The 21397-nt window shown below is 42.9% G+C and overlaps 2 protein-coding genes across 2 annotated transcripts in view; both read left to right on the plus strand.

Moving 5' to 3' along the window:
- The window catches only part of RABL3 (RAB, member of RAS oncogene family like 3), a 62786-nt gene extending 58160 nt beyond the window's left edge, over positions 1-4626 (plus strand). Inside the window, exon 8 of the mRNA XM_063128888.1 lies at positions 1481-4626. Coding sequence (XP_062984958.1) covers positions 1481-1546 — 66 coding nt within the window. The 3' untranslated portion in view covers positions 1547-4626. The remainder of the gene's footprint in view (positions 1-1480) is intronic.
- Positions 4627-13507: 8881 nt separating this feature from the next.
- HGD (homogentisate 1,2-dioxygenase) overlaps positions 13508-21397 on the plus strand; it is a 36150-nt gene continuing 28260 nt past the window's right edge. The window contains exons 1-2 of the mRNA XM_063128866.1: positions 13508-13644; positions 18839-18910. Of these exons, the coding sequence (XP_062984936.1) occupies positions 13621-13644; positions 18839-18910 (96 nt within the window). The 5' untranslated portion in view covers positions 13508-13620. The remainder of the gene's footprint in view (positions 13645-18838; positions 18911-21397) is intronic.

A 21397-nucleotide genomic window follows, 5' to 3' on the forward strand; every position in this document is an offset into this window, starting at 1 on the left:
TATGGATGAAAACACTTTTGATATTATTATAACAGAAGGAAATACTAGAAATAGTATTTAGATTGAGCAAATTTGCCAAGCCGCTATTCCACTCAGAAACGATTAATCTGAAATGTTTATAGCATAGTTACTGTAACAGCTTCCTGTCTTTGGGCAGTTTCATCTTCTCATCTTTGAGGTTCATTGAGAAAAATACCAGAAATGAATTACCTGTGGCTGTAGTCCTGCACACATACATTCATGGGAGCATTTGCTGTCGAACTCAGCGGGACCTGCTCATGAGGGTTGCAAAGGATTGGGGCTACGCAAATTGCACAGACGGGTTGTAAGAAAAGGGAGATTTCGAGTCTGCACTGGAGCATCTTTAATTTCCTGCAGTTAACATTTAGCCCTTTTACACAGTATAAAGATGAATAAATGGAGGGATTTTCCATGCTTGTCAGTTTCACAGGATAAATAAATGTTACGGAAATGCATGCTTTTGTGTAAATGTATACATCACAATCATTCACACACACACACACACACACACACACACACACATTGTACACCACCCAGGGAACTGGATTATTGGGCTATCTAAAATTGAAATAAAACATGTGGGCCTTGTAGAACAAGGTGTGGGCACCCTGTTTTTCTATTGAAAGTCTGAGGGAAGTCTGAGGGAACAAGGCGCATGCAGGTGGAGGACAGGACCAGAAGATGCTGTCCCCTCTCTCTCTCTCTCTCTCTCTCTCCCAGCCCTTTCCCTATAATGTTACACCAGGGATGGCCAAGCTGTGGCCCTTTGACGTTCCAGATGCATTTCTTGAGCCAACATAGAGGCCTTCACACATTTTGTGGCTTTTAGCATCCTCCCCAAGAGGACAGTGGATTAGCCAGTCCGTGGCCTCTGCAGACACTTACGCTGCAGGCACCACTGAAGGCAAAGGCAAAAAGTTTAGAGTGAGGTGGGATGAAGGAGTGATTTCTAAAATGGGAAGTGCTGTGGTTTATCTACTTGGAATAAATGCCCTCCAGATGGTGAACAATTTCCCCTAAATCTTAGATATTTGGGGGAGGGGGCTCTGTTGGGTGAGAATGCACTTTCGAGTTCATTATTCCATCACATGTTCTGTGGTTGACCCATGAATAAAATAGCTGCTCCACTAGAAGAGAAATGATTTGGGACAAGGGCAAACAATGTATAGTCAATGAAACTTCCATCTTCATCCAGAACTGCTCTTTTATGAATTATTGTTTTTATTTGGTGTACATTGCCTTGGTGACATTTGTTGAAAGGTGGTATATACATCTGATGAACAATTCATAAATAATATTGGGGGAAAGAGTTAGTAGGCGAAATCTAGAGATTAGCTTAATAGAATTAAGTTGTGTGAAAATCAGTGATTCACTAAATCTGGAGTTATTGCTATTCAGTTGATACAAGATAAAGTAGAAGTTACTGCCAGTTCTAAGAGGGATTTTTGTCTGTTGACAGATTCCTAACTTCGTGGAAAGAAAGAGACTTGGAGGTGCCTCGGTAAGGAGCCTTCACTACGACTGACTCATCGCTTTGCCATCCAGAGATTGTGGGAAACGCTTTTACTGCAACATTCCTGCTAAGCAAAATTAGGTCCTTTAGCACATAAATGAACAAGACTCTTCACATACAAGTTCTTGTGAATATGTGTAGAAGCGTTTCTTCCTGGAACTCTTTGGAAAGAATCTGAGATCTTTTGGATATAATACAATTAATTCACTGTATGTTGATCTTCACTGTAGCATGTGCTATCTCATGACAAAATGTTTTTCATGCATCTTAAAGAATTTAAGAACCCATTTATAAGCCCAGAATGGTGATTCTAACTAGCACTTTAAAAATAATTCAGGAATCAAAGATTTATAAACAATTAAAATAGTAGCATTCCAGTTTACAAAGCAGTATTCCACCTGATGCTATACCACTGACCCAATCTATTGTACCTCTGCTTAGAAAAATCTATGAGCAATAAAGCATTAAGGAAATTGGAAGAGATTTGAAAAAATAATGTTGAAACTAAATGACATTGCTTAGTACTTTAAAAAATAAAACCATATTGATGTTTAATATTTAAAGGGGACAAGGGATGCAAAAAAGTAAAGGTTCTACCATTATAAACCTCAGAATAAAAATTATTTCTCTTGAGCTAATAACCTGAATCTTGACATCCATGATCTACATGATGAGGTCTACAATTGTGCAAAATTTCAAACCAATCTGGTACAAATTGCCACAGGTAGAGCATGTTAAAAAGTGCTGAAAATGGACATGTTTTGTCTTTTTAGTCCAAGCTGCAGCTTGGCATATCATTTTTGAGGAGATATTTTCAGATAGGCTTGTTGAGATTTGTCTTTCATTTGATTTGGTAATGTTTTGGGAAATAAAGAAGGCCGATAGAAAATCCTCTTCCGAGCATTTCCCTTCATTTCATCACAGCAAAATCCTTTTATTCCTGCAATTTTAGAAAATTTAGTTTTGCCTGGACTGGATGTTGACTCCCAAGCCCCAGTCAGCCATCCTCTTCCAACAGAGCCCCTTTGACGTCCAATTCAAAGTCTGACCAGCAGCTTCCTGGCACCAGTCAATTGAATCCAAATGTTGACATTCACTACTACTGAAATCTGTGATACCGAGGTGTAGAATCAAAGATCATAGAATTGTTGAGTTGGAAGGAAACACAGGCACGCAGGGAGAAGAAAGCCAAGCAGCGGAGGGGGACGCAGGTCCCTTGGAAGAACCAGGGGCTAGCCAGCCCTTTGCCCTGCCTGATGCTCTGGAGATAGAATCAGAGACAGAGATTGGGAGACCACCCAGCCCTCGGGCGCATAGGCGTAGGAAAAGGGCAGAGCAGACGCAGGCAGTAAGAAGGAGTTTGCGCGTGCAAAACCGGTTGGAAAAAGACACCCAGCTTAAATAGGAGGCTGGGTCAGAGGATGGAGTAATGAGGCACAGCTGGACTCAGGGTGGGGTCATACTGGCAGGGCTTGAAAAGGAGGAAGCCAACCGCTGCCCCGGTCTGGCAATCACCTTTTGATATTCCTGATGGCCAGTGCATTCCTTATACTGTTCCCTGCTTCTGACCTTGGACTCTCGACCCAGACTGGCTGACTGACTTCGCTAGTATGTGAGACCCTGGCATTCTGGACAACGGACTCAGCTCTTGGAGAGGACTGGACTTTGGCTTGGCTCTGGACTCTGTGTGATCGGCACTGTTTGGCTTACGACCACAGCTAGCTACTGCTTGCATTCTCAGCCAGAGATTTATGGCCAGGTAATTGGACAGCATAATAAAACACTTCGAGATAACGCTTCGGCTCAAGCCTCATCTTTAAAATGGCCCCAAGACAGAACCTTATGGTACCCCCCCCCCCCCGGTTACTGCTCTCCAACTCGATGTAGAGCCATTAGTGTTAACTCTCTTGTGGTTAGCCAGCCAGTTGTAGACCCACCTTACTGTAGACAAACAAATGTTTTTATCACTACAGGGGAAATTCATGAAACATGAGGTTTATACTTCTGAGGTAAATCCTACTCAGAATAGATCCATTGAAATGAAAAACTTAAATTATTCATCTTTAACTAGTTTCCCATTCCTTTCAAAGAATGGACTCAAATCAGGGCCGTTCATGTTTACATTTCTCCGCACTGGATTCATTTGTTAAATGTAAAGTCAAAATTCAACTTGGGTCTACTTAGAACGGACATGCTGAAATGAATGGGATTGGGAATGGGAATGGGAACAATTCTGAATTGTTCTCTATGAAAAATAAATGTTTATCCCCTTTTGGTATTTTGAATTGAAGATGATCCCTAAAATCTTCCAGTGATTTCCTATGGCCATTTGGAACGAACTAGTGCATTTCAGTGACCATTCAGTGTCCTTCTTTTCAGTATGACCAACACAGTGGGGTGGGGGCAGGGGAGAGTGAGAATGAAGCAAAGTTTTATCTACCTAAGGAGCTTTATCTACCTAGACAATTAGCAAGCCCAGGACTGACTGGCCAAAGGGCCAATTCAACTTCCTAGGTGCCTAAAGATATAGCTGAAGATTCCATGGCATGGATGCTAGTAAGGAAAGACTCAACTGCTTCAGATGATTAAAATGTCTTTAACTGATCTTGATAAGCAACACAAAAGTTTGCTGGATAACAAATCTAATAATGCAGTGTCACCAACAATCTCACCTTTGTAAATTGTCTCCTCCTTGGATATGATCTGAAGCTCAATGTTAATCTAAAATTTCCCAACTCACAATCCTTGGATTTTCCAAAAAACTCTTTTAATTTCAGGAGATGAACCAATTTAAAGATGCAAATTCTTGTGCAAAAAACATTGCATTTCTTTATTCAATTTTAAGTGTTTATTGATGAAATTGTGTATATCTGTCCAGAACATTTTTGTATTCACTCTTTGGTATATGTTGAGTTGTGTATCTACAGGTTCCTTAAACATACTTACTAGTAAGTTGCACTGAACAAGATTGGAATTACTACATGTAAATATACAAAGCATTGTGCTATAACTTTGATTAGGATCCTTCTGTACTGCTAACAAATATCTTTTCTGGCTTGGAACCAAATAAAAATCTGAATTTAATACCATGACCCCAGAGGAGCTTTATCGTGTGTGTTTCCCCCTCCAGCAGTTTTTGATATAGCCTGGAGATCACCTGTTCAAAGAACAATTCCTCTGAGAGACTCAAGCCTGACTTTCTGTTGTCAAGGCCCAACTTTCTGTTACATGCTAGCAACTTACACACAAGCACAAGTAGCAGTGAGGTCTTTATTGTAGCAGATCAGGTTACACAGACTAACTTCTCAGACCCTCCAGTTGAAATCTTAGTGGTTACAATGCTAGGAACATGCTATCGTCTCCCAGACCAAAATGCTCAGGGTGACCTTGAGATGGAAAACAAAATCAGGAAGGCCTCCAAATGAGGAAATGTTGTAATAATGGGTGACTTCAATTATCCTCACATTGACTGGAAAAATGCATATTCCAGTCATGACAAGGGTTCTTGATATGCTAAACAACTGTGCACTAGAACAGTTGGTCATGGACCAGAGGGGAGGCGACCCTGGACTTAAACCTAAGTGGTGTTGCCAATGACCTAATACGAGATGTAAATATTGTTGAACCAAATTGTTAACAGTGACCACAGTGCTATCAGATTCAATATATACTTAAGTGGGAAATTGCCCAGGAAGTCCAGCATAGTCGCATTTGACTTCAAAGTAGGAAACTTCTCTCAAATGAGGGAACTGATGAATAGAGAGTTGTAAGGGGAAATCAAGAGGGTTAAATCCTTGCAAAATGCATGGAGCTTACTCAAAAGTACAACAATAGAAGCTCAACTAAAATGTATTCCACAGGTTAGGAAAGGTAGCACCAAGTCCAAGAGGTCACCAACATGGTTAACAAACTGTCAAGGAAGCTATTCTAGAAAAGAGGGCTTCCTTCAGAAAATGGAAGTTTTGCCCAGGAAAATAAAAGGGAACACAAGCTTGCACAAAGGCAAGGCAAGCAAACATTAAAAGATGCAAAAAGCATTTTGAAGAACACATCTTTAATAATATCAAGGCCAACAATAAAGAATTCTTTATATCAGAAGCAGGAAACCAGCTAGGGAAGCAATTGGACCGTAGGATGACAATGGAGCTAAAGGAGGACAGGGAGATTGCAGAGAAGCTGAATGAATTCTTCACAGCAGTGTTCACAGCAGAAGATACAGGACAGATGTCTGTGCCTGAACTGATGTTTTCAGGAAGGGAGTCTGAGGAACTTAGGTAAATAGTGCTGACAAAAGATGAAGTTCTCAATTTTATTGATAAATTGAAAACAAATCACCAGGCCCAGATGGTATCCATCTTAGAGTTCTCAAAGTACTCAAATATTAACTTGAGGACCTCCTCACAAAAATATGCAACTTGTCCCTAAGCTCAGCCTCTGTACCAGAGGACTGGAAGATGGCCAATTTTCAAAATGGGATCCAGGGGGGATCTGAGAAATTACAGGCCGGTTAGCTTGACGTTTGTTCCAGGTAAATTGGGTGAAAGCATTATTAAAGACAAAATTGGTAAGCATATAGAAGGGCAGGTCCTGCTGAGGACTAATCAACATGGCTTCCACAAAGGCAAGTCCTGTCTCACTAATCTAGAATTCTTTAAGAGTGTCAACAAACATGTAGACGGGTGATCCGGTGGACACTGTTTGCTTAGACTTCCAAAAGGCTTTTGATAAAGTCCCTCACCAAAGACTCCTGAATAAACTTAGAAGTCATGGAATAAGACGAGAGGTCCTTTTGTGGATCAGTAACTGGTTAGGGAACAGAAAGCAGAGAGTAGGAATAAATGGTCAATTCTCCTGATGGAGGGAAATAGTGGGGTTCCACAAGGATCGGTAGTGGGATCAATTCTTTTCAACTTGTTCATAAATGATCTGGAATTAGGAGTGAACAGTGCAGTGGCCAAGTTTGCCAATGACACCAAATTATTTAAGGTTGTTAAAATGCAAAGGGATTGTGAGGAGCTCCAAAGGGATCTCTCCAAGCTGGGAAAGTGGGCATCCAAATGGCAGGTGCAGTGTAAGGTGATGCACGTTGTGGCAAAAAACCCCAACTTCAAGTATAACCTACAGTAATAGGATCTGAGCTGGTGGTGACAAAACAAGAAAGAGAACTTGGGGTTGTGGTGGACAGCTCAATGGACATGTCCACCCAGTGTGTGGCCGCCATGTGTGGCAAACACCATATTAGGCATTATAAGAAAACGAATTGAGAAAAAAACTGCCAGTATCATACCACTTTTATTCAAATCTATGGTGCAACCACACTCAGAATACTATGTATAGTTCTTGTCACCACACCTAAAGAAAGGTATTAGAGACCTGGGGAAAGTGCAGGAAGGTCAACTAAAATGATTAACGGGCTGGAGCATCTCCCCTTTGAGGGAAGGTTACAACAGCTGGGATTGTTTAGCTTGGCAAAAAGGAGGCTAAGGGTGTACATGATAGAGGTGTACAGAATTCTTTGGCCACATAATGAGAAGACAGGACACCCTGGAGAAGATGCTGATGCTAGGGAAAGTGGAAGGCAAAAGGAAGAGGGGCCGACCAAGGGCAAGATGGATGGATGATATTCTGGAGGTGACAGACTTGACCTTGGGGGAGCTGAGGGTGGCAACGGCCGACAGAAAGCTCTGGCGTGGGCTGGTCCATGAAGTCACGAAGAGTCGGAAGCGACTGAACGAATAAACAACAACATGGAGAATGTGGATAGGGAGACATTTTCCTCCCACTCTCAAACTATTAGAACCCAGGGTCATCTCTTGAAGCTGATTGGTAGAAGATTAAGGACAAATGAAAGGAAGTACTTCTTCACACAGCATAGTTAAATTATGGAATTCATTACAACACGATGTAGTGATGGCCACCAATTTGGATGACTTTAAAAAGGGGTTGGATAAATTCCTGGAAGCAAAGACTATCAATGGCTACTCGCCCTGATGGTTGTGTGCTATCTCCAGTATACGAGGCAGTAAACCTGTGTGCACCAGTTGCTGGGGAACATGGGTGGAAGGGTGCTGTTCCCCTTGTCCTGCTTTGTGAGTCCCTGGTTGACAGCTGGGTGGCCACTGTGTGAACAGAGTGCTGGACTAGATGGATCCTCAGTCTGATCCAGCATCAGGGCACTTCTTGTGTTCTTATGTTCTTAAGGCATCATGAAAAGTCCTGTGACGCCTTGGCCCTTGTCAAACATACAGGCGCCGCACGGCTCTCGAGGCCACATGCTGCATGCAGGGTCAAGAGGCGGCTCCATGACAAGGCCAGGCTCAATGGCAAAGGGGGTGGGGCGGGGCAGGGCGTGGGCATAGCAAGCTAACAGCCCCTGCCTGCATGGTGCACCCTGCTTCCCCTCCTCCCTCTGTTTTGTGTCTCCCCTGCTGAAAGCACATGGCACCTGGGAGTCCAAGGTATCACGAGAAATCCCGCGATGCCTCGGCTCTTGTTGGACATGCAGGTGCTGCATGGCTCTTGAGGCCATGTGCTGTGTGCAGAGTTCAGAGGTGGGGAGATGTGAGTCACGGCACAGCTGTGTGTGACGAGGTGGGGAGGTGAGCGGGCAGCTGCTGCCACTGCTGCCATTTGTTGACTCCTGCCACTGGTGGTGGCGGCCCTGTTTCCCCGGACCAATAAAAGGAAAACCTAATCCCCCTTGCAAGTGCCGAAACATGGGAAAATCTGGCTAATTCTGGGCATATGCTCACCCATGCTCAAACCTTTACACAGTTGCTGACATCAAACTTGTCTATATTGGTTGCAGGATGCATGCTGACAGGCACAGACAGCCTCCTAGGCCTGTGCAGTTTGAGACACTGGCTGATGCAAGGCCAGCCAGAGCATCACTGTCGTCAAAAGGCTGCTGAGTCATCTGCATATGATGGCTTGCCATGGTGGTCGCAGCAGCGTCCAGGTGGTGGTGAACAGCTTCTTCTCTAGGGGTTGGAGGGGTAGAACTAGCAAGGTGGCATGCATTCAAGGTCTAGGCATGTTAATTTAAGAGCTAGAGACTTCATTTCTGAGCAATAACTAAACATGAACTGGACTACTTTTAACTGTAAGTGTCTCCTAATCCCTTCAGGATTTGTTTACAGGTCCACACCTGTCTTTATAAAGATGTTTAGAGACTTTTTCTCTTCATATTTCATTTTGCTCCAATTTGTAATTAATTATATTTATTTAATTATACTTGACATTTTATATTAAAAATAAAACTTTATAGAAGATAGCCTAATTCTTTTTTTTTAAAAAAAAAAAGTTTATGGATGTAAATAAACTCCCAACTTTGAAAACCGTTGTTATTTGTGGAATCTGCGTGACAAGTGCTTTCCAATGAAGTGTGTTTCAAGAGAATCAATCAATGGGAAGGCAGCCAACTAACCCACAACTCTGAAGTAAATATATTATATATATATATAAGATAACTCTGAATACCTCACAACACAAAAGAAACTTTTTTAAACAACAACAACAAGCCCTGAAATAATTTATACTTCATTTTGAAGTATAAGAGAAGGCTTCCACCGCCCCACCCCACTCTATAGTCCAGCCTAAATATTTGTCTCAACCTTTATCCTGTTGCTTTCTCCAATTTCCAGTAGATGGTGCATATTGCAAACTTTTCATTTTTGTGGGAGGGGAGAACCTGCATCAAGGTCCTCTTTGAGGTGCTAATACTCTCTTTTAAGCTTCAGCTACAGTGCAATCTACTTAACTCTAATATATTTTCGATGCCATTAAGGGTACAAACCTAAGACTCAGAATTGACGTCTAAGTGGCTGTAGGAAGTTTCTGAAGTACCAGTCCAAGTGGCCAGTTCTGTGGTCAGAGGAAGAATTCCACATTCAGAAGTTCCACTCCCAAACCTTCTTCCACTATCAGACTTACAAACTGCAAGTGTGGATGGGGTTGAAAGAGGGCATGCAATGGGTGGGCAGAGGTGTGGGATCACTATGAAGTATTCTGAGCCATCTCAGCTCTCTCACACACACAAATGGATGGTGCAAAGTAAGATGCTCCCAGAGAAGGGCATAAAATGTTACAGCCCCATTACATCCAGGGAGAGGAAATGAACCAAGGGAAAACATGGCACACACTCACAGACCTGCCCCACACAATGCCCAAATTAGCATACCTTGGTACCTCAAAGGGCTTTAGCAAATCCCCTGTCAACCATGCACCAATCCCCAAGCAGACGATTTCATAAAGCAGACACCCCTAGCGTGTCCCAAATGCAGCTACACTTTATACCCATAGGAGACCATTGTCCCACAAAGGGCCAGTGAAGTGGGGCAAAGAGGAGGGGACTTTGTACTTGTACCCATGTAAGTGCTCTGAAATAGCTCCCACAAAGTTATTGGCAATACACTCCAGTTGTGATTGTGCCAAGAGGAGTCACACAAGGCACACAGCTCCAGAGGCCACACCAAACACAGATGAATCCAGTCCACAGTCTAGGAGGACACTCCCACTGCAACATGCAATCATCTGGTGGCATGCTCTATATTCACAGCCATGAGAATGTAGTGTCCCAGCTTCACCATCCAAGGATATTCTTCTCAGTAGGGACCCATAAGGCCATCGAATCCAACCATACAACTTAGATGAGGGCACCATGTGACTCAAGTAGACTACAGAACTGAAGTGCTGCTATATGGTTTACTTTAACATCTTCTCTGATACCACAAAGCTACTCCACAACTTCTAACATAGCATTATTAAGCTCTTGCATTGTTCTGGATAGATAGATAAATTTTATTATGATCAAAGATCAGCTTATATAAAAAATACAATAATTACACACAGTGTATATAATTATAGCTTCCATATATTTTATGCTGTACCTTACGGCTTTAATTTTTGAGAACCACCCAGACAGCTTCGGCTACTGGGCAGTATAGAAATGAAATGAAATGAAATAAACAAATAAACAAATACAGAAACTCAACAGGACTAACAAGACTGGTGTATTAGCTAAATGGAATATTACTGTTTTGCCAAAAGTTAGCCAATCCGTAATTGAGAGTTTTGATAAGAAAGAAGAGCAAAATGTTAAAATTCATTTGATTTGCCTGGCATTTATGTTAAAATAGGTATAATAAAACACAATGAATATCTCAGTAAAAGGAACAATATTATAGCACATGTCCAACAGTTTCCACTTCCCTTTCACCACAGGGACACATACATTCATGGTACAGCACTTTCTGATACCGTCCCTCTAAAAGCACGGATTGTAAAACATACAATCTAACTAATGTTAAGTCTTTTCTAAATTCAGGAATTATTAAATTATTCAGATAATTTGTAAGCGCAAGTACCTTAGTTTCAGGAAAGTTGCAAGTTTATAAAAACAGAGATCTGCTGCGTTCCCAGACTTTTTTCCTCTAATGGGGTGAAATTGGGATGGGGTGCTCTCATAGGGAAAGCGCGCGCACACACACACCCATTTCACCCCATTAGAGCAAACAGTCAGGGAACGCAGCAGATCTCTGTTTTTATAACCTGGCGATGCACAGCTGGGCATCAGCAAAGCAAAGGATAAAAGCTCCCTACACCAAGGCACAGATCCTCCCTTCAGATCCTGCCCTGGATAACTGGGGATTTTTGCTTCTTCGCAGAACAGTGGGCATAATGGGGGGGAGCTATTACTTCTGCCCGCCTCCCACCTGGGAGTATGTTTTCCTGGGTTTTAGGGATACTAGCTCTGCCCTATAACCCTGAAGGAGGAGTGCCAATTTCATCATATTGTGGAGAATAAGAGCAATGTGCTTTCCTCCTGTGCTCGTCAAGATAAAGCCCTTGTCTAACCAGACTATTAATCTCTCATGCAAGAGTTTACTGATGATATTTAATTGGCAGGATCAGAGCTGCTCCCTTTTTTATAGATTGGAATGATGGCCAGTCCTCTGGAATACATGCTGTATGAATGATCCATGTAAAGAGCACAGCTCGTACTGGGGCCCAAACTCTAAAAGAGTTTAAGCAATTATGGGGGATATTGTCTCCACCTGGGCTTTACCAGGTTTTAATAGAGAAATAAGTTTGGGGGTATCAGGATAGTTGTCTACATTGACCACCCTTGTCTGAGAGCAACCATGTCTCCCTGCATAGATTTCCTGTAAATGTGCTTCCAGGAGGGTGTCGAGATGCAGCAAGCTGGCCTTGATGGACTGTTATGTAACTTGCCTGCCACCACCCTCCAGAAAGCAACTGAGTCATTGCTCTGCCTTCCCCTAGCTTAATTTGGTACAGCTTTTCAGAGTAGCACACCCAAGTAGTCTTTGAAGTGCACTCCACTTTCCCTACGTTTCTAATGCAAATTAATTCATCATGATCCACTGGAAGGCACTTGATCCACTGGAAGGCACTTGATTCTCATCCCACACTTCTGGATATTTGGTCTCTCTGTGATTATCACCTACCACAGATCATCCTTGGATACAGCCTTGGAAAAACATTTTTAACTTGAATTTCCAGAGGTGATAGTTGCCACTATTCAACTTGGCTACAGAAAATTTGATATCTGAGCTAGCCATGAGATCAGGATTTTGATTTTGATTTTTTTTTTTACTGCTCCATATTCACATTTGTTGACTATACACTTTCTGTTCCCTCCTAAACCTTGTGTGTCCAAACTTAGTTTCCTATACTGCCACTGCTGGCCCCATAACGTGAACCCACAGCTGAAGTATACTCAAGAAAACTTTACTAATGAACACAGCAGAGAAGGAAAAGATAAGCCTCAAGCTAACAATGCATCAACTTTACTGTCAGATACAAACTGTCACATCAGACTAGCAGCTTACCCTGGAAACATCCAGCATATACAAACGATTCGCATACTGCTGGAATGCCAACAGGCAGTATGTCCCAAGGAGAGTCCTACCCAGATAGCTGTGGGGGTGGGGACAGGGGGCACTGCACAGACCTCAAGCAGTAGGAGCATTGAACGGACGTACTTTATATTCTTATAAGCCTGAAGCAGTTTAGAATTTGTTCAATGTTTATTTTAAATGGTTGGTTTACAAAGTACATATCTAGAATTAGGGTGTTAGAAATATGATTTGAAATAAAGATTCAAGGACAATGGTGAAAGCACTCTGTTCCTTTTATTAATACAGAATTGCAAGTCTGGGTGCTCTAGCAAAGTAGGCACACACCCCAAGCACATGTTAAACCTTCTTATACCTTATGCCCGGCCGAAGAGGTCCCTCCCCAGTCTCTTTATTGGTCAGAGACTTAAGGGGTTACAGCCTATCCCGGTTCGCCAGTTGATCCCGCCTCTGTTTACCTGCTTGCTCCCCTCATTTGATATTCCACCTACTATTATTTACTTACTTCTATATTAAGAATTAATTCTCCAAGATCTACTTATTCATTCCCCCCCTCCTTGTTAGCTAAACCACAAGGTCATGAGTTCAGAAAACAACAGATGTGTTATCAACTGCTGTTTTCGGTTGATTCAATTTCTCATTTCTCTTGACTACTAGTCCTAACCACAAGTCCCGTGTTATTCTCTTTTAACAGTCTAACGGCTCTTGCACCTGTCTGGGCAGTTTCCTGTCCTTTAGTTATGCTTCAGTTATAACATTGCTTTTAGCTGACCCTTTTCAGAAGCCCTTATAATAATATTTTAATAATGCATTAGCCATTATATTTTCTTCTTATGTTAAACATTGTAATATGAAAAAGTAACATATCTTATCCATTTCTAACAAGTGTTATGTATATTGCGCCTTTCTTACATTAGCTGAAATAAAGTGTCCAAAAAACTGCTGAACAAGTTGCCTTTTCTTCCTTTCTTTTTTCTTTTCTTTCGTTTTTCTCCTTTTGGTTGTTGATTTGCAAAGGTCAATCCTTCAATTGGTCCCAGAAGAGAAGTCTGTTTCTGATTAATCCAAAGCTCAGCTGAGTAAATAGTCTGAAACCTCGCTTGGCTATCTCTGACTGCTGCCACAAGAAAATCATCCTCAAAACTCACTTGCAGTCATTTAGGCAAAACCATCTTGCTTCGTCTTTGCAGCGTAACATCACGGAACATGGAGACAGCAGTAGAGCTGAAGGTAAGACAGCCATAAGACTGAGAGCTCTGTCTGAAAGAGCTTGAAAAATCCTCACTGCTATTCACCAAGTTACTACTACTATTACTACTACTACTACTATTTAGTATTAGATCTATAGAATGCTTTGATCCAAACCAGGGTGTTCATGGGGAATCCCATTAAAATCGTATTTTGAACTCTGGCTACAAATGCTTTCAGTGTACAAGATGGAAATCGATACCAGATGTTTGCATAAGCCTGGTGTATGTTTTGCAACCAGGTTAACTCTGTTATTTGATTTGGGCTAAGGATCCCTTTTATTGGTTTGTTCATTTAATTGCAAGTTTTAAAATTAACCTTTCTAAGTAGCGTTTGCTTTGTTCATTTGAAATATTTAAAACTTCAAGCTTAATTTTTTTAACTAAACCCTTTTCCAGATTGTGGCAGTTCTTTTCACTTTAGATTTGGGTTAACACTACTGAACCCTTTCAACTGCAGATCTGAACTCCCATAGGTTTCGCAAGACATTTCACAAGACAGACAACATAGAGTCCTTTCTTTACAAATGTTGTTTTATATATATTTGGCACACCAACCTCCACCAGCAGACATCCTCTTGCCATTCTGGAGCTGTTCCTCAAACAGCCAAGCATCTGCCTTGCTCTTGCATTAACTCTCCAGAAATAAATACAAGTGGCGTGAAAGCAGTAACAAAGCACTTGTACAAAGTAGCAAATCATCAGGTCCCCAGAAAGAAACATAACAGTGTCATCAGTTCTCTTTTCCAGAGTACAAAACTGTATATGAAAAAATAGTAATTGGCCAAGCTTTCCTCTCAATCCCTGCCCCTACAAGGGGTCATCCACAGTCATCAAGAAATATTAGCATTATCAGAAGTTTTTTCTGATGTCCAGCTGGAATTTAGCTTCCTGTAATGAGACACTTAGATCATATATAAACAAAAAATATTCACTAAGCTTTTGCACTTGCTGGGGTAAATAAATCGTGCCTGGCTCTGGGACTACAGGGCTAAACATGTCCAGTTCTTTCAACCTCTTTCTGGCCCCTGATCATAGAATCATAGAATAGTAGAGTTAGAAGGGGCCTATAAGGCCATCGAGTCCAACCTCCTGCTCAATGCAGGAATCCACCCTAAAGCATACCTGACAGATGGCTGTCCAGCTGCCTCTTGAATGCTTCTAGTGTGGGAGAGCCCACAACCTCCCTAGGTAACTGGTTCCATTGTTGTACTACTCTAACAGTCAGGACGTTTTTCCTGATGTCCAGCTGGAATCGGGCTTCCTGTAACTTCAGCCTGTTATTCCGTGTCCTGCACTCTGGGATGATCAAGAAGAGATCCTGGCCCTCCTGTGTGCGACAACCTTTTAAGTATTTGAAGAGTGCTCTCATGTCTCCCCTCAATCTTCTCTTCTCCAGGTTAAACATGCCCAATTGTTTCAGTCTCTCTTCATAGGGCTTTGTTTCCAGACCCCTGATCATCCTGGCTTGCTGCGTACAATTGTACTGACACACAGCATCAAAGCAACTCTTGCAAGACCATACAGTTTCTCTCCCTCCCTCATATTAGCAGCACATGACAATGCAGAACAGCAATTATGCCAGCAGTTACTGAGAGGAATCTTGTTCCTTTTACTCACTTGGCCTAGTGTTACTACACATGACATACATCCAGTCTAACAATGACACTTGTCAGCCACCAACAATCCCAAAAATAAGCAATACAGAAACATGTTCACATGCCACACTTGCTTCCCTTCATGGCAGGCCTTGCATAGCTTGTGACCAACCAAGATGAATGCAGGTCACAAGCCAGGAATGGTGGTCTAGGGTCAGGCCATATTACATGACTATTAACAGGGAGAAAAATGCTCAATATGAACCTTTGTCTTTAAGAATGGTCTTTCATACTCTTTTCACTTCTGACTTTCCCTAATCATGAACATTTCTTTAATCATTCTGTCAACTTGGAAGAGATGTAGACCTCTTCTAATTCTCACCTTTGCTTCTTTGATCATAGGAGGGCCCCAACCGCTTATGCCCAATGTGCAAAATTAGGGATGTGCTCCGCTCCGATTAGAAGCGGAGAATCAGAAGCGAATTGGCCTGCTCCGCCTTGCCCAGAGGCGGAGTAGAAGCGGACCGGGGACCTGTAGAAGCACGGCGAAGAGAAGCACCCATACGCGGAGCACTTCTCTTTTCGCGGACCGATCTGATCGCCATTTTGAAAAGTTTCGACCATAGGATTGCATTGAGGAAAAGAATAGGGGATAACTGTGTTGTTTTTTAAGCTATCTTTCTGAAACTTCTTGTGCTTAGAGAGTCGTGGCTGAGGGTCATTTTGAGCCTACTCTCAGCTCTCTGCGTGCTGCGGTTCGCTTGCTAGAATTTTTGGGAAAATTGGGTAAAACAGTGGGAAAATACCTTTTTCGAAGGGCTGAGGGGCAGAGTCAACTCCCAGTCATGATCACATGATCCCAAAGTTGGAGGCGGGGATAGGCAAAACGGGTAACTTGGGATTCTGGGAACTTCTCTTTCTTAGTCTGAATGGACTTTTCCCAGTGTTTTTTAAAACAGTAGCCCCACCAAATGCACAAACACAACCTGAAATCATATACTAAGCCAATAATAAGAGATAGAAAAAGCACAGCACTGCTACCCACCCTAACTTTAGGGAACAACTGAATAGATGTGGTGCAAGGGGATGAGCTCCCCTAGGGCATGGACGTGCCCTGTGCACTCTCCTGTCCTTGGAGGGCCATCAGAGCCCTCCAAAGGTAAATCAGAGAATGCCTATCATGAGTTGAAGTGATCGTTTGCTTCTTAAAGACTTGTACCTAGACAGGACCAGTCAAATTGGCAGATGATTCCCCCTCCTCTTGGGCAAGTCCACTCCCCTCTTACTGGTAAAAGACAGATATAGCCTTTTTTTAAAAAAAATCTTCTTGTTGTTTATTCAGCAACATTGCTGCTTTTAATTCCACCCCCCCCCTTTGTTTATTTATTTATTTATTTATTTATTCCATTTTATATGCATTACTGGCTTTGAAACTATCCTTGGCTCACTTCCTTGTGTCCCCAGAAATGTCTGCTGCCTGCCTGCCTTCCCTCCCTCCTCCCCTGCCCACCTTGCAGGGATGTTTTTTGTGTGTCTTGCTTTGACTTCCTGTGCTCAAGTTCCAAATCAATTTTTCAAGTGTGGAAGAAGATTCATATTTAGGTTTATCTCTACTCCCCAATTCATGGCATGTTGGGATTTCCTTTGAAATGGGCCCATTGAGCTGTCTGCAGATACTGGGGTGTCCGACTTTCATAAATTCCCCAAAAATCCGGGGATGATGGGATTGGCTTGAAACTTGGCATCCATGTGGACACATGGGTAAGCTGTCATGGGACTGAAGGTGAGGTTTCTGACATGTAAATTGACATAGTTGTAAAATGGGACTTGATTTGAGGTGAGTTAAAAGGTTAGAGCGCCGCCAAAAATCAGGAGATGATGGGATTGCCTTGAGTCTTGGCGTGCATGTGTATCCCTGGATAAGCTATCATGGTGCCAAGTTTGAAGTTTCTAACATGCAAATTGACAGAGCTATCGAAAGGGGTGTGAATGGGGTGCCCGATTTTCAAAAATTCCCCAAAAATCAGGGGATGATGGGATTGGCTTGAAACTTGGCATCCATATGGACACATGGGTTAGCTGTCATGGTACTGAAGGTGAGGTTTCTGACATGCAAATTGACATAGTTGTAAAATGGGACTTGATTTGGGGTGAGTTAAAAGGTTAGAGCCCCGCCAAAAATCAGGGGATGATGGGATTGCCTTGAGTCTTGGCGTGCATGTGTATCCCTGGATAAGCTATCATGGTGCTGAGTGTGAGGTTTCTAACGTGCAAATTGATGGAGCTATCAAAAGGGGTGTAAATGGGGTGCCCAATTTTCAAAAATTCCCCAAAAATCAGGGGATGATGGGATTGGCTTGAAACTTGGCATCCATGTGGACACATGGATAAGCTGTCATGGGACTGAAGGTGAGGTTTCTGACATGCAAATTGACAGAGCTATCGAAAGGGGTGTGAATTGGGGTTATGGGTGGTGCGTTAAAAGTTAGAGCCCTGCCAAAAATCAGGGGATGATGGGATTGCCTTGAGTCTTGGCGTGCATGTGTATCCCTGGATAAGCTATCATGGTGCCGAGTTTGAGGTTTCTAACGTGCAAATTGACGGAGCTATCGAAAGGGGTGTGAATGGGGTGCCCGATTTTCAAAAATTCCCCAAAAATCAGGGAATGATGGGATTGGCTTGAAACTTGGCGTGCGTGTGTATACGTCCATGAGGTGTCATGGTGCCCAACTTGAGGTTTCTGCAGCGGAGCGGAGCAGACATAGACGGAGCAGGGGTGGAGCGAAGCGGCCCGATCTGCAAATCGCGGATCTGGAAGAGAAGCGGAGCGGGGGGTCCGTGCACACCCCTATGCAAAATGTATATTGCTTGACATGCATGTCCAGGTTCAGATATCAAAACTCTGCTCCAAAAATCACGCCCCAGCCCATCTGACCCTGAGAACATCCACACCCATTGATGAGATGCCTCATTTTGTCCCCTGCCTTCTTAGTTCCGATTGCTGACCAATCAAATAAGACCCTATTTAAAACTGACAGCTTTTGGACATCTTTCACATGCTTTCCTGATACAGAAAGCTAGATACCTCTTAGAATGCCAAATGCATAGACTAGCTATAAATTATAATTTTATTTGCTTTTATATGCTGCTTGTCTAATCTCTGTTTTTTATCCATTATCCACCAGTTGTTTTTTTATTCTAAAGAAATCTTTCTTCATTTGGGTTTTGGTTCTGAACTCAATAAACCCTCTCCCACATTTCAGGCTGCTTATCCATGCTGCATGGTTAGATCTAGGGCTGGTTCCCCCTTCCAGTGACTGATGGATTTAAGCTGCAGTTGCTGCTACCTTGGTGTGAAGTTTGGATCCTCTATGGGGTGTAGAACCTCAGTTTGAAAACACTGGCAGGATTGGGGCCATCTCTGGGTCAGCAGCAGTCCTGATCTTTTATAGGTGGGTCACATGTTGTGCAGGCCAGTGGCACATGTAAAGCATGACACCCATATTGTACAGTCTACTGAAGTCAAAAGTAGCATCTCTTTAAATATTAGTTTGTGTGAGATGTCCTTTTGTTTTATAGTACATGTCAGGATTTGGTAACGAGTTCTGCTCTGAAGATCCACGCTGCCCTGGAGCCTTACCAGAAGGACAGGTATTTGTGCCATTTGGATAGCAAGGAAGGTATCATTCACATTGCTAGGCATCAGTCATCCCAGGAGACCTGGGGTGCTTCTTGATGAGGCTTTTATTATGCAGCTGCACTGCATCATTCATGGAGTTTTACTACAGGTCCAGATGATGTTGTCCAATTCGTAGGCCTCTCATGTTTCCCCAATACCCCCCTCTTTTTTTCTTACCTCAAAAAATCTGTTAAGAATGAAAAGCCAGAATAGCTGCACTGTTGGTGCTAGGAGCCCCTTGTCTGAAACGACCTCTAATCCTCCACGATAATTTCCAGCACTACACAGAAGACCAGTTCATACATTTACTTTGCAAATATGCATTTATTTATTTTTTTACCCTGAGTGGGTAAATTGCTTTGAGAGGCAATTTAGAACGAAGAAGCTATAGGTAAAGAAAGCTCCCCTAAAAATTTTCCATTTCAAATTCTCCCCGCCCAGAACTGCTTTCTTTGAACAAATAAAAAGTCAGAGTTTTAATGTACATAATGTACATGGTACGTAACGGGTGCATTTGCATGACACACCAACCCACCATCCATGAAAAGCTATGCGCTGTGCATGGTTTTGCACCAGAGAGACAAGCTGGGTTGTCACGGCGTGTTTCCTGCTCCTTCCCCTTCATTTCTCCAACCAGCTCTGCCTGGCATCCCAGGGTACTTGGCAGCAGAACCCATCTTGTCTGCCATCAAGTCCTCCATCCCTGCTCTGATTGTGATCCCAATCATGAAATAAGAAGAAAAATCTTTCCCTTTGTTTGCATTTTCCTGGCCCCGTGGAATGTGTGCAAATGCCTCCCTTTAAAAATAATGATAAAACATTATTTGCAGTTGTGTAATGGTGGCTCTCTGAAATATAGAGGCCTGACTTAGCTGGGCACTTGTATGTTTGAACGCCCCTTTTCTCTTAGCCATGGTTGTGAGCTGTGAAACATAGCTGTAGCTAAGAGAAAAGGGGTAGCATTTATTTATTTATTTATTTATTTATTGCATTTCCATACCGCCCAATAGCTGAAGCTCTCTGGGCAGTTCACTTTTATATGAAAAGGGAGTGCTGATGATTTAGGGTGCGGTGAACAAGAAGGGGCACCTGCAATGGTTGGGCCAAGACTTGAAACCCTGGGTGAAAGCGTTGTCCCAACTCTTGGGATCCCCTCCTTGTAGTTCAGCCCTCCCTGAGTCATAGAATCATAGAATCATAGAATAGCAGAGTTGGAAGGGGCCTACAAGGCCATCGAGTCCAACCCCCTGCTCAATGCAGGAATCCACCCTAAAGCATCCCTGACAGATGGTTGTCCAGCTGCCTCTTGAATGCCTCTAGTGTGGGAGAGCCCACAACCTCCCTAGGTAGCTGATTCCATTGTCGCACTGCTCTAACAGTCAGGAAGTCAACAGCAACAGTTTCCATAGAAAAGTGCACACTAACCTGTTTTTCATTCCCAACTGCAGTAACTAAGTTTGGGAGCAGAACATGGGGTGGCATGTCAGACATCCTGAAAAGCAGTTTCTGGGGACTTGGACAAGGGATTCTTAGCAGGGCACACCCAAGGGACCAGGTAAACATTTGAACCCTGGGGATAACCCTCCTAAGGGGGTGATCTACACACTATCAAAGGCTTCCTGTGATGCTTCCGCACTCTAGTTCTGGGAGAGGTGAACTTGCAGGGGCTTCAGTTTCCTAGAAGGAGGGTACTGGAGTCTTTTATAAGGGTTTATTTACACTGCACTCAGGATCAAGGCCTACAACCACAACACAACTCCAAGCAAACCCTGCTTCTTCTCAGCTGCCCAAGGATCTCCTTCTGCCAGACAAAAGCCAATCTCTCACCTTTCCCCCAGATTCATTTCCTCTTAGCCCTCAGGCCTTGTAGAACAAAAAGGTAACCCATTCAAGAATTACAGTATGTGTGGGAGTAGGTGGGGATGGGGGATCCTCAGTCTCTTTTACTCAGATACACTGAGTTGTAAAGGACCCCAGGGGTAATTTAGACTGACACCAAACTCATAACATCCAAACCAGCCTCTGTAAAGTGTAGCCTTACCTTTTACCTTGTATGTTTGACAGCTCAAACATGCAAGGTCCCAAACAAAGTAATCCTCTATATTTTGGAAAGCCACAGCTGTGCATTTGTGCAACTGTGAATTACTGGTTCTGTTTTATATTTATTTATTTATTTTTAAAGGGGACATTAGTGTACATTGCACAGGGGAGGGAAAATGCAGGGAGAAATTCCTGGCCCCGTTTTCCTGCAAAAAAAAAAAAAAAAGGAGGAACAATGCAATTGGATTGGGGACAGTCCATTGGTGGGCTGAAAAGGGCCAGTGACAGCCCCTATTAAGTGCTGTTTGCGCCCAGCTGTAGGGGCTTTAACTGGCAAGGGACACATGCAGTGGATCAGCTGTGAACATTGATCGTGGCTGCACTTGGGAAGAGCGGCAGGATTTCTGACACTCTTGCTG

This window comes from Elgaria multicarinata, chromosome 6, assembly GCF_023053635.1.
Source record: "Elgaria multicarinata webbii isolate HBS135686 ecotype San Diego chromosome 6, rElgMul1.1.pri, whole genome shotgun sequence".
NCBI lineage: Eukaryota > Metazoa > Chordata > Lepidosauria > Squamata > Anguidae > Elgaria > Elgaria multicarinata.